General features: G+C 36.1%; 1 protein-coding gene across 1 annotated transcript; it reads right to left on the bottom strand.

The window, feature by feature from the left end:
* Positions 1-260: 260 nt before the first annotated feature.
* On the bottom strand, positions 261-1838 carry LOC145813011 (uncharacterized). Its single transcript, XM_082908267.1, has 4 exons — positions 1512-1838; positions 877-1122; positions 376-738; positions 261-332 (listed from the first exon to the last, which is right to left on the bottom strand). Exons 1-4 carry the CDS (start codon positions 1836-1838, stop codon positions 261-263), a joined length of 1008 nt encoding a protein of 335 aa, XP_082764393.1.
* Between the last annotated feature and the right edge of the window lie 15181 nt (positions 1839-17019).

The raw sequence follows: 17019 nt of genomic DNA, 5'->3' as shown, positions 1-17019 counted from the left end.
TGTGGTGTGTGTATGTGTTATCAAGCCCGGCCCTGAGATTTGTAAGGCCTAAGGTGAACTATGAAAATGGGACCCTTCTAATATATATATTTTTTTAATAAAAAATTTATGCATAAAATGATAAGTATTAACAATTTTTTTATTTAAGTTTACTTGCACATATAATCATTAAAATAATAAACTAAAACTTACTTTCATATATTAGGATAGGAAGAAATCAGTACAATGACTCAAAAATATAAAAAACTAGTTTTGTTGCTTTATAGTTTAGCAATATCCAGTTTACAATTGACCCAACGATCACTTAAATACTGCTCTTCTTGCATGTTTAGCTGCAAAATCACTAATTAAGTTTATATAATCTAATTTGTTTACCAAATCCTTTTCAATAGACAATATAGCTAATCCATTCAATCTTTCTTGTGACATTGTTGATTGAAGGTAGGATTTGATCAATTTTAATTTTGAAAAACTTCTTTCTCCAGAGGCAACGGTAACTGGAATAGTCAACAATATTCTATACGCAATCCAGGCATTTGGAAAACAACCATCCATCAATTTCAAATAATTCATCACCTCAATTGGCTTATTGATTTCTTTTGGCAAAACTTCTTTGAAGACTTTCAACTCAGAAAATAAATCTCCGTCATCAACATCCATAAGTCCATCATGTTTGAAAAAGTCTTCATGATTAGCACAATAAGTCTTCAAGCACTCTTCATTGGTAGAATTTAACTTCTTCAAATCAAACAAAAATCTAAAAGTTTCTTCATATATTTGAAATTGTTCAAATATACTCTTAAGTGAAGAAAGAGCTTGATCTATTATATATATGAAGTAATTAACTCTAAAGGATTCTTTAGCTTATGGTGCAACCTCTTCACTAGCATTCTTATCAAACTGTTTCTTTCTATGAATGGCACGCCTTTCACGAAATATAGGTTCAATCTCCATTTCAGTTGCAACTTCTTTAGCTTCAATCATGGCCTTCAAAAATCCAGTTTCCCTATACTTTTCAAGAAATGTAATGAGTCCTTTTAATTGATGTATAGCAACATCAATATGCATGTCTGCAGCTTGAAATGTCTTGCTAACAGAGTTGACAGCAAACAACAAATTGTACTAGATAATCATGCCAAGCAAAAAGTCAAAATTTTCAATTTTAGATGTAACTAATGATTGAGCTTTACACTTTGTATTGGGCTCATCAGATTCTTTTTCCAACTGAATTAAAGCATCTCTTATTTGAGGAGCTTGGTATTGTATAGCTTTAACATTTTTAATGCGACTTTCCCAACGATTTGTGATAATAGCTTAAGCGTGAGACCTTCTACATTGGCTTTGAAAATTTTCCACCTCTTTGTAGAAGATGAAAACAACACATATATGCGTTGTACCACTCTAAAGAAATAGATAGCTTTGGAACAAGAGGTTGCCATATCGCAAAGGGCAAGATTAAGACTATGACACCCACATGGCATGTAGAATGCTTTTGGATTTATTTCAAGTACTCTTTTTTGTACACCTTTGTGTCTCCCTTTCATATTAGAGCCATTATCATATCCATGCTCTCTTATATCACCAATATCAAGTTGAAGTGTGTGCAATGCCTCTTTAAGTACATTAAAAAAGCCTAACCCTGATGTATCATCCACCTTCAAAAATTCTAAAAAGAATTCTTCTACCTTTACCGGACTAGTTGAAACATCTGCACATCTTATCACAAGAGACTTTTGTTCTTCATGACTAACATCTAGAGTACAATCAAGAATAATTGAAAAATATTTTGCTTCTTTGATTCTTGCCACAATCGTACTCTTGATCTCACTCGCTAACATCTGTATCAATTCATTTTGGATTTTGTGACCAAGAAAATAGTAATGAATTTCACTCCTTTGAATACGTTGAATGTGCTCTTGCATTACTGGATCAAATTTGGCAAGCATTTCAATTAAGCTTAAAAAGATTCCATTTCTTTCTTGATAAATTTTCTCATTATCTCCATGAAAAGTTAAATTATTTTTAGCAAGAGTGATCACAATAGCAATTATCCTTAGTAACACTTGTCTTCAGTGTTCTCTCTCTTTGTTGATTTGTTCTTGAACACTTCTATCAACTGTTTCATTCTGCTTCAATCTACTTGTAACATGCCCAGGGGTACCCGTGTGCGTTAAATAGTTCGGACCTTCAATCTCTTTGATCTAGTCTCACTAGTGCAATGCGAAACATAGATGAGAGTCCAGATTTGGAAACTTTTAGAAAATCAATTTTATTGCAAAACCTTTTGCCAGAAATGGGCTGCATCATTAGAGCTCGGAGTCACCACCTAATATTTTTGGGAAATTAGGAAAACCATGACTCGCGCTAAGGCCACTGTTTGTCATAACCAAAGTTGTCTCGGTTCAGAACCTTAGGTATGAGAGGGGAAAGTCATTAATTGAGTACCTCCGCTCACCCGATCAAAAGATCGACCTTTACTAAACCATGATATGAATTTTATTTACTTTATATGTTCATATTTCGATTATTTAATAAATCCTAAAAATTACTGTGTGAAGCATACAAATATAGACTATGTCATTTATTTTGGAATATTTTGATTTCATGTATTTTGAAAATGTACAATGCAAATAAATTGAGTTTACAAACATGAAAAATCAACATTATTCCAAATTAAGCGACACAACCTCCATCTACTAGCATTCATACAGTTATATCAAGTAAGCAAGTAGCCACATGGTAGGATGCTTAAACATAATAAGAAAAACACACACAAGCGAGATGCTAAAGCATAAAAACTTACATGTTTGACATCCCGCGAACAAGCTACAAAACAAAGTTAGTAAACCATGCATAATCTTATATACAAAATCCTAATGCAATTCAATTATGAGATGCAACTAAAGATTCGGCTTCTAAGATATGACATGTGAATCATCTCAAGAACTTGAGGTAGCGCACATAATCACATAGGAATTGATTAAATCCACAAATGCAAAATTAGCCGAATCAAGATGCATGAAATATGGATGCAAAGCAATAATAAAATAAAATAAACATGATGCATATCCACAAATAAGGAAAGCAAGTAAAAGAACTAGATAGAAAGGAGTGGGGCGGGAAATTATTACAACACTTTGAATAAATTATTACAAACCAAAAAGAGAGAGAGAGGGGAGGGAATATGCAATAAAATAAAATAAAACCTCACAAAACACTTAAAATTAAAATAAACAAAATAAAAGCTTCATGTTCCTTGGAACCATCGACAGAAATTGGTCAATATTGGGAGATTACGCCATCTTGTCCGAAAGGAGCTAATCGATTGGCCAAATAGGCCAGCCAGCCAACTAGGCCGAGTAAAACCTGTCTTGTTGCGAAACCAAGAAAAGAAACAAACAAGAAATATATAGGTGGCTCAACTAACCACTACCGGTTAGCTTATAGCACAACTAATATGAAACAAGAGTAAGCAAATAATCAAATAATAATAATAATAATAATAATAATAATAATAATAATAATAATAATAATAATAATAATAATAATAATGAGCTAAACAAGCCACTTTGATTACAACAATACACTATGAAATATAAAGTATGAAAATAAATATAAGATAAACAAACCACTTAGATTATAACAAAATACTAAGAAATATAAAGTAAGAAAATAAATAAGAGATAAACAAACCACTTTGATTATAACAAAACACTATGAAATAAGAAGCAAGAAAATAAATATGAAATAGAAAATATAAGAGAATGAAAGACTAGAAATTCACATTCCAAAGAATGATTGAACTTCTTAATTTCCAAACTTCCTCTTGATCATCCTCAAGTTTAGGAAGTGTGTTCTCAATCCTCAATTCAAAACTAGAATTTGAGCTTGGAATGACGGTGATGAATAAGGGTATGATCACTCTTTTCTTGGCAAGAATACTCTCTTTTTGATTAAGGCTTTGAGTGGTTTTGACAAGAGAAGATAAGATGTAAGAGCTACGTAGTTTCACTAGTTTGGCAAGATAACTCTCTTGTTTTTAAGACTTTCTTTTCTTTCAAATTCTAATACAATTTTACAATTCTCTCCCAACACTTCTCTTTTTCAAAATTCATCTCCAAATTCAAGACTAGAGCTCTCATTATATAGCCAATGCAAATGGGCAATGGTGGAAGACAAGTGGAGGATAAAGTGGAAGACAAAGTGGAGCATTTTTTGGAAGATAACGGAGTTAATGGGAGACAATGTATAATGCAGGTGAATGATGAATGGTGATGGTGGTGTATGATTATGAAAGTAGATGATAAATTGGGATAGTGGGATGTGATTATGAAAGTAGATGGTGAATGGAGATATTAGGATGTGATTGTGAAAATAGATGGTGAGTGGGGATGATGGGGTGTGATTATGAAAGTAGATGGTAAATGGAGATAGTCAGATGTGATTATGAAACTATATGGTGAGTGGGGATGGTGGGGAGTAATTATGAAAGTGGATAGCGAGTGGGCATGGTAGGATTTGATTATGAAAGTAGACAGTGAGTAGGGATAGTGGGGTGTAATTATGAAAGTGGATAGTGAGTGGGGATGGTGGGGTGTAATTATGAAAGTAGATGGTGAATGGGGATGGTGGGGTGTGATTATGAAGCAGTCAAATAATATTTGAGGGGAAATATAATACATTGTGATACTTTAGCAGAGTGGTTAAGGTTTAAGATGTGGAGTCTTTGGTTAGGGGTTCAAACCCCTTCACCAGTATTTTTATTTCTCTATTTTCTTTTCTTTTTGGGTAAAGACATGTCATCGCCACATCATCAGCACGGACCAATCCAATCATGGCACGTCAGCAAAACCGTCACGTCAGCGTCATAGTCAACATTGATGGAATATTCTGCATATGGATGGAATATTCCCTGACTTAATAGAATATCCCCTCACATAATAGAATATTCCTTGAGTTTTGAAAATTACAATTTGGCCCAGAAGTTTCAAATAATTGTGCTATAACCTAGATTTTGGGAGAATTTTTCAGTAAGGCCCTCAAAAATGCAGCAAAAGTTGATCCAAGATAAACGAACCATTCTGGACACAACCCTGAGGTCAGAATATTCTCTTGGAAAGGTAATTTGTGGCTGTTTAGGTTTGGAAATAAGGCTCAAATTCAAAGTTTTCTTATTGAGGATTTTGTGAGAAACACCTTCCTGTTTTGTCATCATGGGGTAATCAAAAGAAAACGTCCAAGTCTTAGGGCCAGTCAAAATGGGGTGTCTACACTACTTTCCAATTCAATCCATTTGCTCATGTAAATAAAGTGTTCATTACTAGTTTCATCACTTCTAAGCTTGTTCCCCATATTCTTCCAATATTTCAATCCATCAGTAGCCAAATGAATTTTGTTCCCATCTTGCTTAAACAACTCACAACAAAAGAAAAACACTTTGTCTCAAGCATCTGAATATACTAGCCACTTCCTATCCTGCTTCTCTCCATTTTGTAACGGTTGCATGTAAAATGTAGAAGGAAAATGCCTATCTTTGTCATCTAGGGGAAAATTCACACCATTACCTCTTATAGGACCTTTTTCAACTAATAAATCTCTTAAATTTTGATCAATCTTGTCCCAATTATTAGGGTCATAAATGTTTAGAGGTCCACATTCAACATTGACATCTTCACTTTCACTAGATTCTATATTCCCCAAATCTTCATTCTCATTCTCATTCATATGTTCACTAGGTTCTTCAATCACCAAATCATGATCCTCATTATTATTCACACAATGAGTAGGTTCTTCAATTACCAAATCTTCATCATCATTGTCATTTGAACACGAAAGATCTACTTGTTTCTTGGTACCAAAATATTTATCAAGTGCTCCCAATTGAGATTAAATTAATTGTTCTACTTTCATCTTTTTCTTTCTCTTTTCATTTCCGTAACTATACCTCCTAGGAAACATGACTATACTCACAAACACTTCAATCCACAAATCATAATCCACGAATTATCTTATTTTTGATAGTAAATAAATTATAAAAAAATAATTTAATGAAACAAAATTAGGGCAAAAAAATTAGGAAAAAATTATTCAATTAAAACTGATAAAGACCTAGGTAAAAAATTAGGGCAAAATTATTTATTCCACTAAAATCTAATAATAAAGAAGGTAAAAAAAATTAGGGCAAATTTATTATTCCACTAACTGATAAAGAAAGAATGTAGAAAAAAAATTAGGGAAATTTTATTTAATAAAATCTGATAGTGAGAGAGTGGACTTACTATGAGGTAGAGATTGTGTGTGAGAGAGAATGAGTCACTGGCGGAGTGTGTGTGTGTGTGTGAGAGAGAGAGAGAGAGAGAGAGAGAGAGAGTGAGTCGCTTGCGTCTTTTGCTTTATGTTTGCTTTGTTTCCTTCTTCATCACCACTTCGTGTTCGTAAGAGAGAAAGAGAGAGAGAGAGAGAGAGAGAGAGAGAGAGAGAGAGAGAGAGAGAGATTGAAAGCACTGACTAAGCTATGTAATTTGTATGTATTGTTCTGTTCTTCTTGGGTTGGGCCCAAACATTATTATTTTTTATATATATTTTCATTTTTATAAATATGGGTCAAACCACACATATAAATAAGTATGGGCTAAACCATACATGGGCCCAATAAAATATTTGGGGCCCTTTAAATTGATCCTAAAACACAAAAAAAAAAAAAAAAAGTTGGGCCTATAACATTTTTCTAAATTTGAGGACCCTATTTTTGGACCAAAATTTTGGGGCCTAAGGCACAGGCCTTACTGGCCTTAGGCCAGGGCCAGCCTTGTGTGTTATGTGTTGGTGAGTATAGATGAGTTCATTTGTTTGTGCTGATAGTTTACTTTAGAGAGAGAGAAAGAGAGACCAACTCTAGAGAGAGAGAGAGAGACAGTGAGTTCCAAAATTGTGAAAAGAAGAAGAATTGTAGAAGAAACTGAAGATTGGGCTAGAACTCTTCAAGCTAAAGACTCTAGGTAAGATTTTAGTCCTTAATTCTTGTAAAGGAATCATCTAAAGGTTGGATTAATGAAATAATTGGGATTAATTACATGAAATTTGTTAGGAAATGTTAAGAAGATGATGAATAGTAAACTAAGTTCATATCGCATGTCTTATGTTTCATCTTTTTTTGAAATTGGTTTTGAAGGTCTTGCATACAAAAAGAGTACATATCTTGCATGGTTTCAAAAAAATTCATGGCTCACATGTTTAATTTCATGTTTTGAAAATCAAGAAGAAATAGAATCCAATTTTATGTAATTTTACATATAATGAAAAGAAAAGAGTTAAGGTCAAGAACTAAGAAGTTAATTTGGAAAATTTATCAAGTGAGTTAATTTGTGTTATTTCTCATGAATTTGGACTTCATCTTTACATGTATCAATGAATTTTTAAGAGATTTGAAGAATTAATTTCATGCTTGGGTATAAGAAGAACAAGTTTTGGTAAATTATAAATTCATGAACATTTTGAATTTAGTTTTGAATTAAAGGGATTTTGATGTAAATGGTTTGATTTTGAATATTTTGCATGAATTTGGGTCTCATTTTTACATGCATGTAAGTTGGAGAAATAAAAGAATTAATTCATGAACATAGTTAAGGTTAATAAATATGGAAATAATTGTAAGAATTCTTTAAATTGAGCTTGGGTTTGAAAACCTTGATATAGAAGAGATACAATGAAGTTTTTAGGAATTGAGCCATGTAACTTTATATTTTAAAGAGAAGAAGGAAGAATTTTACAAAAAATAAAGTTTATGAAAATTTGGGATTAATCCTAAAGTTAGACAAAGTTTTGATTTTATTATGAAAGATAGGAATTGGTTTAATTTTAAATTTGAATCCATGCATGTAATGTAATTTAAGAATTTTTATTCAATTTAAGCATATTATTTTTGAGTTTGGGATTATATTCATGCAATTAAAAAAGAAATTGGGTTTTGATTCAAAGAAATAAATGTTTATGTTTTCTAAAGTATTTTCAAAGTTTTGATCAAGATTAGTATGTGTTTAAAGATTGAAAATGCATTTGGAAGCCATTTTTGAGAGATTCGGAATTCTAAAATTTTACAGACCACTCGAGCGGACTAATTGCCGCTCGAGTGCACATTGAAGGCTTCCAGTATTTTTGTAGTCTTTTACAGACTGCTTGAGCGAAAGGTTCGCTTAAGCGAACAACTATTTTTAGCATATTTTGAAAAATTGCATTTAGTTCATATTTTTATTATCATCTCTTTGCATGCATTCTAGACATAATTTATAACTCAATAAAGATTAATAAGCTACCAATCAACATAAATTAGTTAGTTTAAAAAAAAAAATGAATCGTTGATCTAGTAGTAATTGTTTAAGAAGCCAAGTACAATATCGGTCTATTTGGAAATGAAGGACTTAGTAATGAACATATGACATAAGAACCCTGTTCATTTGAAAAAGAAAGAATACGCGTAGTAGAATTTTGGATTACTCAGACAGAAAAAAGACAAGAGAAGTCAAGTGATCAAGGAAGTGATATTGTTTTTCAATGTGTATATGTTATGTGATTGTGTAGGTCACGCGCTATCATTTACCTGATCTATCTGATTTGTCAAATCTTGGAGCTATCTGTGAGTAATAACTTTGTAAAGCTATGTTCAATTACAAGTATTTTCTTAATGATATAAGATGATCTATTTTCTGAAATATTATTTTCTGCATGAATTAATAGTTGTCCAATATTTATGAAATGTATTCATGGCATTCTTAGCTTCAAATGAAATTTGTTATCTATTATGTTACATCTCAATTATGGATCAACTGTACGTCTCATGAGCCAACTGTTATGGATCCTTCTGTATACGTCTCTTTATGGGTCAACTGTACATCTCATGAGCCAACTGTACCATCTCCATGGACGTGAGTCAATTGCATGCCTTTATGGCCATCCCTTTATGGGTCAACTATTTTTACTAGTACTAATGGATGTACCACGTATGATTGACTGCAAATTTTGATTATGAGTATGATTCTGAATTTGTTTCTATTATGAACTCTGATTTCTAAACATGATTATGAATCCATTTCTGTTAACTACTGAATTATGTTTTTTGTAACTGTATGGACAACATTCATTAAACCCTTTACTCTGTTATCATTCAATGGGCTTCAGTTCACTATATTATTTATGTATGTAGGTGATCAAGCATGTTACCAGGCGCGTGACCAGGCCTAGAGCTTCTACCTGGACTCTGTTTTGTCAGCCAACCTATGTGCCTTCCGTGGAGGTTCCAAATATGTCAAGTAATCATGGCTATGTGCATAAAGTTCAAGTTTTGTTTTCTTGTTTTGGTTTAATAAGTGTTTTTGCTTATTCTGTATTTAAGGCTAAGTCCCTTTTTATCTAGCCTATATATATGATGATGTGTAAATGTATATATATAAAGTTTAAAAATTTTCTGTCTCATATAAGTTTGCATAGCTCAATGGACATTGTATATTTGTATTTGCTTCCGCTAACTCCTAATATTATGTTAATCTGTCTTAGAGGCTTCGGTAATCCCAAGATTATTGGTCGGTTATGATGCCAAACCTATAGGGGTGGGTTTGGGTCTTGACACTTGTCCTAAGAATGGCTTTCCTCTTCCACGAATAGACTAACTGGTAGATGCAACGACTAGATGTGAACGGATGAGCTTTTTGGATGCCTATAGTGGCTATCCTCAAATCCTCATGTTTGGCCTTGATCAGGAGAAGACAACATTTATTAGCTCAAGGGGCATCTACTACTATACAGTGATGCCCCTCGACTTAAAGGACACTAATGCGACCTATCAATGGAGAGTCACCAAAATGTTCAAGGACTAACTAGGCAGAACACCATCTGAGAGACTCAGAGGAAGTGTTTCAAATCCTAAAGATCTGCAAGCCTTGCTTGAATGCCTGGAAATGTGCATTCGGGGTAGGTTCATGGAAGTTCTTGGGATATATGGTGACCATGCGAGGTATCAAAGCCAACCCCGACCAGATCAAAGCCCTCAAAGACAAGGTTTCGAAAGAGATGACCAGTGCTCCAAAACACTCATAGAGTTAAAGAAGTATATTTCTTCCCCTCCTCTCTTGTCCACTCCAATCCCCAACGAAGAGCTATTTGTCTACTTAGCTATCTCCGATCATGCCATGAGTGCAGTTTTGATTAAAAAGGAAGTGAAGGAACAAAAGCCAGTATACTACTTTAGCAAAACCCTCTTGGATGTCGAAACCAGATACCTGTCACTGGAGAAATCGGCATATGCCCTATTGATCGCCTCCAAGAAGCTTGCTCACTACTTCCAAGGACACACTATCAATGTCCACACTGAGTACCTATAACGATTATGGTTTAAATATGTCCCTTTTATTGCTTTTGGATCTAAGAACCATGTACTTAATTGTTGTTCATCTCTTTTCCATCCTTATACTTGTTGAGCTTGGCTATTGGAAGTTTTGATTGTGTTTGAAATAGGTTGGGAAGTCAGCTTTTCAATAAGCTATTGTCCAGATTTTTGCATGTTCGCTCGAGCAATGCTTCTTATGCTCGGGCAGTCTTTTACAGTTCGCAAAACTACTGAGAGTTTGATATCTAAGCTCAAGTGATATTTCTTGCACTCGAGTAATCTTTTACAGGTCTGAACTATTGGGAGGGGGTCATTACGTGCTCAAGCGGTGATTTTGGTTGCTTAAGCGGTTTGTGCATATATCAGTCTGAGAGACAACCTTTTTAGATCACTTTTTCATCTCTTTCTCTCTCTAAACAATTCAAAATCCTAGATCTACTCTCTTTCTCTCTCTCTCTCTCTCTCTCTAGTTCTTGATCTTTAGTCCCAAATACTATCAATCCAAGAGTTTTCTCACCCTAGTCCTTTGGAGAAAAACATTGAGTATGTCGAGGGCTTCGTTTTGATCAGAGAATCCAGTGTTTTGGACACCGTCAAGTTCTGCCCATCTTTCCTCTATATCTTCTTCTTTGAGGTAGGGATTCCTTTGACTCTTTATATGATTTTTAACTTAGTTATTTTCTATTTGAAAAGGGGTGAAATCAAAAGAGGGATTTTCCAAATTGATACATAATCTGGCATTGCATAGTTTTGAGATAAAAAAACGAGAAATGTTTGGAAAATGGCATGCATTTTGTATTCACCTTATAATTTTGCTAGAATTCATATGCTATGTTAGAGTATCTCTATTGGGCTTTGACTCATCCTATGTGGAAAACACTTTTCAAGTGCTGATGATATGCCTCCACCAATGGCATAGCTTGGGAGGACCTAGAGCTTAAGGCTTTACTTTTTGTTTTTTAATGTAAATATTTTTGTTCAAGCCTCGGGCTTTACTTGTATTGAGTTTAATCTCATTTTGTTGTAACCAAGTATCGTCTTGGAAAGTTGTAAGCCATTTGGGCATCTCTTTATTTGACTTTATTTTCCTTCATACTCTTATATCCATGTCATATGCTATTGATTCAGAATCTAGGTTTTATGAATATATAATGCATATGTCATCTTTTGTAATGATCAAAGATAAATTGAATAGAAGATATGAGATAATTGATCAATTGTATCACTGTTATGAGTTAGGTTCAATGTCAATTATTTTCAGGGCGTTACAATACCCTCTCAAGTTTGTTTTCAACCAAGCTGATTTCTTGGGCTGGACAGCAAAGTGGGCAGTAGAATTGGGGGAGTTTTACATTAAGTTCCAGCCATGAATCACTATCAAAGTTCAAGTGTTAGTAGACTTCGGGGCTGAATTCACTCCAAGACCGACTAACCCCTCCAAAAGAAGCTCAACTCCAATAACTAGAATCCACAACACTTATCAAACCCCCACTGAGGCATGAAAACTTTTCATTGGTGACGTCTGGCAGCTGTTCGTTGATAAGTCCTCCAACTAAAAGGGTTTTGGAGCATGGATGATCCTTATTTCACCAAAAATGTTTGTTTGGGAACAAGCCATCAGACTGGGACGGAAGGCTTCCAATAATGAAGCGGAATACGAGGCTTTACTAGCCGGTCTACTCAACGTTGAACGCTTTAATGTAGAGGAATTACTTTATTATGACTCCCAACTTATGGTAAACCAATTGACTAGAGTATACGAAGCCCGCGATGAGTGGATGACATTTTATACTGAACAAACCATGCATGTTATCCACAAATTTTAAGCTATCTGGGTTGAGAAAATTGGCTAAGATGGAAATAGCCACACCGATGCCTTAGCCTGTCTTGGCTACTTGGTGGACTCCAGAAATTGCTGCAAGATATGGGTCGAATTTGTTGCTCAACCGACTATCGATCCACCCAGCTCAATTCTCTGTACTGACCTCGATCCAAGCTAGATGGACCCTCTTATTGCGTTCTCAAAAAATGGCACCTTTCCAGATGACAAGAAAGAAACACATAAAACAAGTCACTGAGCTGCGCGATTTTGGGTCTCACCCTTGGGCAAGCTCCATAAGAAGTCTTACCTTGGTCCATATCTTCTTTGTGTTCATCCCAACCTTGTGGAGAATTTTCTTTACAAAATCCATGAGGGTATCTATGGCAGTCACACTGGAGGTTGGTCCTTGGTACACAGAGCCTTCACTCATTGGTACTAGTGTATGTAGAAAGACACCCAACAGTATGTCCAAAAATGTGACAAGTGCCAAAGTTTTTCCCCACTCATTTATCAACTAGCCAAGTACCTAACTCCCCTCACCAACCCATGGCCATTTGTACAATGGGGTCTGGACATTGTGGGACATCTAGCAAAAGGTACTGCCAACAAAAGGTTCTTCATTGCTGCCACTGACTATTTTACTAAGTGGGTGGAGATTGAAGCATTGGCAAGTATAAAGGAAGCTGGCATGAAAAGGTTTGTTTAAAGGAGTGCCATCACTCAGTTCGTGTGACATCTTAATTGTTTAATTAATTTACAAAATAAATAAATAAAAATAAAACAATAAGTAAAATAAATAAATAAAAAAAAATACTAAGAAAACATTTAAATGACGTGTGCTAAAATGTAATCTAATTACGATGGTTTAATTATGTTAGAATTTGAGTCCAAAGATAAATAATATAAATAAATAAATAAAAACTATTTAAACTTATCGGTTTGGGATAAGCTCATATCTGTGGGATAAGTTTCCTTCTAGAGCATCACAATGGCTGTAGCTTAGAGAGGCAACGTGTCACCCTAAGAACGTACTGAGCAAGTATGGAGGCTTAGTATAAAAGGGGAGAGTTGATGTGAATAGGAGATCAAGGAAAAAAAAAACATAAAACAAACGTAACCACGAGAGAGAGTCAGCTCGCGGTGAAGGGGAGCACAATTAGGAATTACTATTTAAATGAGCTGTATTATACCTTGAGCTACCATAATATGTTTTATATAGGTCTTGAGTTACCATAATATATTTTAAGAATGTTTTGAGTTACCATAAATTTATATAATTCATGCTTTATGGTTATGTTAATGTTTCAATTACGTAGATTATTTTCTGAACTCTATTTGCTTAAATTGAAACTCATGGATATGTTTATTTAAATTTTAGAAAATATTTGACAATGATTTTATAAAAATTTGTTTTGAATAAGTACCACCATGAAGGTCCCATGCCTTAGGGACTTAAATAATCATTGGCCCTCTGAATTGTCACATTAGTGATCCTCTGACAACCCCATGTCTTGGGAGACTTAAATAACCTTTAGCTCTCTGATTAGTCGCTTCGTGACCCATTGTTTGTAATGAATCCATTGACCCTCTGTTCTGTTCTATACTGCGGTTATGATTATTTTGTTTATATAATTTTGTGTTATACGTTTGTTATTGAAAATAATTTATTCGAACCAAACTATTCATCATTTAGCCTAAATAATTATCCATGGTGATTTTATACCCTCATGCTCTCAGTATAATATTTCTCAGTCTATGTAGACACCCCATTTTTGACCGACCTTAAAACTCAGACGTCATCGCTTGAGTGCTCGGTGATTGCGCGTGTTGGGTTCGTTTCGAGGTTTCGAAGTTTCGGCTGAGAGCCTTGCCTCTGAGCCTTGAGACTTTTTGTGCTTTGACTCGATCTGCGGACCAAGACTTGTTTTCTCTTCCCGGATGGAGGGAGAGGTCTTGTAGACCATCTCTCAGTGGTCATAGACTACTTCTCATGGTCGTAGGCCACTGTTCCCGTTTGGAGACTAGTTTCCGATTTTTGGAGCCGTCGGCCGCGCGCCTTGGTTCGGGACCGCTTAACATTCTCCGTTTGGCACGGTTTTTGGTACACACCTTGTTTCCTCTGTCTAGAGGGACACTGTGGCCTGGGAGACCACTTTTGTGGTCACACGCCACTTTTGGTTCTCAACAGCCAGTTTTCGGGGCCTTCGGCCGAGCGTTTTGACTCCCGAACTCTCGTTTTGCATCCGTCTGGGTTCATTTTTGGCATGGACCTTGTTTTCATTGTTTGGAAGGTGGTACAAGGGTGGGAGATCACATTTTCTCCTTGGAGACCACTTTTCCCTCGCCAGCCGATTTTCTTGTCAAGTAACTGGTCTCTTTGATCTTTGGGCCACAATTACTGGTCTCCCACCACACCACTAGCTTGCATTCAGTTGGGAGACCATGAAATAGGCTGGCCGACCACTTTTCCTTGAGAGAGACCACTCACCCTGGCAGGCCGACCAGGGGAAGTGGTCGGCCGACCACCTTAACTGGTCGGCCTGCTCCCTCCAGTTTTATCTCTGTGAGTTTTTGCCAGCAGTGCCAGCTGGAAGGCACAGACTGCATCCTCCATACACGTATGGAGGATCTTTGGCCTTAGTTTTTAGCTTCTTTGAGAAGCTTTGGCCTTCTTTGTCTATAAAGGAATGCCTCCCCCTCCTTTGTGGGGGTTTAGATTTTTGGTCTAAGGCAAAATATACATCTCTCTCTATATCTCTACATTTAGGCTTAGAAAGTGCTTGGTTCTTGGCCTATTGCACACCACCTCATAGCCTAACACCTCCACCATTGTTACTGAGTTCTTGGAGGGTCTTGAGAGGTCTCAAAGGTTGAGTTTTTGGTCCAGAAGTTGCTGGTTTTGCTGAGATTCAAGGGTAACTCACCTTTCCCTCTTTTAAGCTTTATTTTGATCCTTCTCTTAGCTATACTTGCATGCATATTTGAGCTTTGTTGTCAACTGAAAAAAGGTTCATATTTAAGTGATTTTCATGTTTGTTTAGGGCCATTTCCCTGTTGGGGGTCATCTACCCTTTTGCATGCTCTATTTTGCTTTGTTTTAAGCCATGCCATGAGGCCTTTGTATTAAACTTTGCTTGGCCCTTTAGCCACTGAAATCTAGCGAATTTTCAGTGGTTGGCACGCTGTTTTGAGGCAAAAATCAGAGAGGGGTGACCCTCTCTCTTTTGGCCTTGTTTGTTGGCATTTTTGGCCTTTCAAAGGAGCCTATATTTTCGTACTTCCTAGCCTTGGTTTAGGCCATTTTTAGTGACTTTTAGGACCTTCCTAGACTCTATCTAGGGCTAGTTTAGTCTCCTCATGTTTTCCTCTTGCATGTGTAGAATAATCCTCTTCATAGCTTATCAAAGGAGCATGTCATTCTTGCATGTGTTGGCCATGTTTCAGTCGGTTTTTGGTCATTATTTGGCATATCATAGCTCTATCGTTGGCTAGTTTAGTTGCCTCTTGAATGCTTCACATGCTTGTAGTGTAAACTATGCTCACTAGCTTACATTGCATGTTGTTTTGGCCGTTGATTCTAGCATATTTTGACCATACTTCAAACTGATTTTGTTCATATTTTGGGCTGCCTTAGCTCTGTTTTGAGGCCTCTTGGTCGAATGATGCTTACCATGCATACTTGTAGTGTAATATCCTTGCCTAGCCTTGAGTTTTGGAGCCCCTTGCATGCTTAACTTGAGGTGTTTCCATGTCTTGGCATCATTGAGCATGTTATTTTAGAGCCTATACTTGTGCCTTGTTCCCATGTTTTCCACTCTTTAAATGCGTTTGAGAGTTGTGCTTGTATACCTCATTTATGGGCCATTGCATGAGCTTCATTTTTGTGCATTTCCAGCCATCATCTTAGTCCATTTTGCCACTGTTTTGGGCCTACATAGGGACTGTTTGGGGTTGGTTTGTTCATTTGGGCATTGCTTTGCATACCTCTAGTGTAATGCACTTCATTAGTTTCGGTATTTGAGCCATTCAACATGCATAACATGAGTTGTTTGCATGATTCGGGACCATTTTGTATGTCATTTCAGACCTGGAACATGTGTCGTTGTATGCCATATTTCATTCTTTCCATGCTTTCATACAGTTGTATTTTGTGCCCTAGGCTTTGGGCCCTTGCATCTTGCATGTTTGCATGTGTTTTGTTACCTCATTTTCATCATGTATGGCCACTGATTTGGGTCTGGCTGAGGCCCATTCATTTTGGTTTAAGTCTATTTTGCATCGAATATGTCATTGTAGTTCATAGCATTGAGTACGCCGCGTTGTCGCATGTTTGATCATTGTATTGCGCATGCCTTGTTCACTTCATTGTGTGTGAATAGTCTTCACATGTGCATTGTGTATGGCATATAGTATCATGTGCATTGAGTATGCCATTGTTAGTTCATAGCATTGCGTATGCTAGGTTGCATGTTTGCATGTCATCTTTCGCATGTTTGCATCACTTAGTTGCATTGCATTTGGATTGCATGCTAGAAGTCGCATTATGCATGTCATTGTTTGTCGTATTGTGTTCGGAATAGGAGTTAGTCCGAACACGGGAAACGAAGGACGTCTTGTACTCAAAGTAACGAAATGTGCCTCTGTTCCCGGTCGCCGACACTCTTGACTTCCCATGATGGAGGTTTTGGCTTTAGGTGCTTATGTGTGCATTCATGTCACATTGAGTCGTGCAATTCGGCTCCTCGGCCATCATGCATCGGGATGTATGATTGGTGGCCCAAGGGTCGAAGACTACACCCCCTAGAGCTTATGCAATGAC

The sequence above is a fragment of the Camellia sinensis genome, chromosome 15 (assembly GCF_055761805.1).
Source record: "Camellia sinensis isolate YWXY chromosome 15, ASM5576180v1, whole genome shotgun sequence".
Classification (NCBI taxonomy): domain Eukaryota; kingdom Viridiplantae; phylum Streptophyta; class Magnoliopsida; order Ericales; family Theaceae; genus Camellia; species Camellia sinensis.
Note: the sequence above shows the minus strand (reverse complement) of the source record. Positions and strands in the feature narration are given on the sequence as shown.

Coding starts and splice junctions, on each gene's coding strand:
- LOC145813011 (XM_082908267.1), bottom strand. CDS start 1,838: ATGTTAGCGAGTGAGATCAAGAGTACGATTGTGGCAAGAATCAAAGAA. Junction 1,123..1,511: donor ACAAAGGTGTACAAAAAAGA/GTACTTGAAATA, acceptor ATGATTATCTAG/TACAATTTGTTGTTTGCTGT. Junction 739..876: donor ATAAGAATGCTAGTGAAGAG/GTTGCACCATAA, acceptor TTTGATTTGAAG/AAGTTAAATTCTACCAATGA.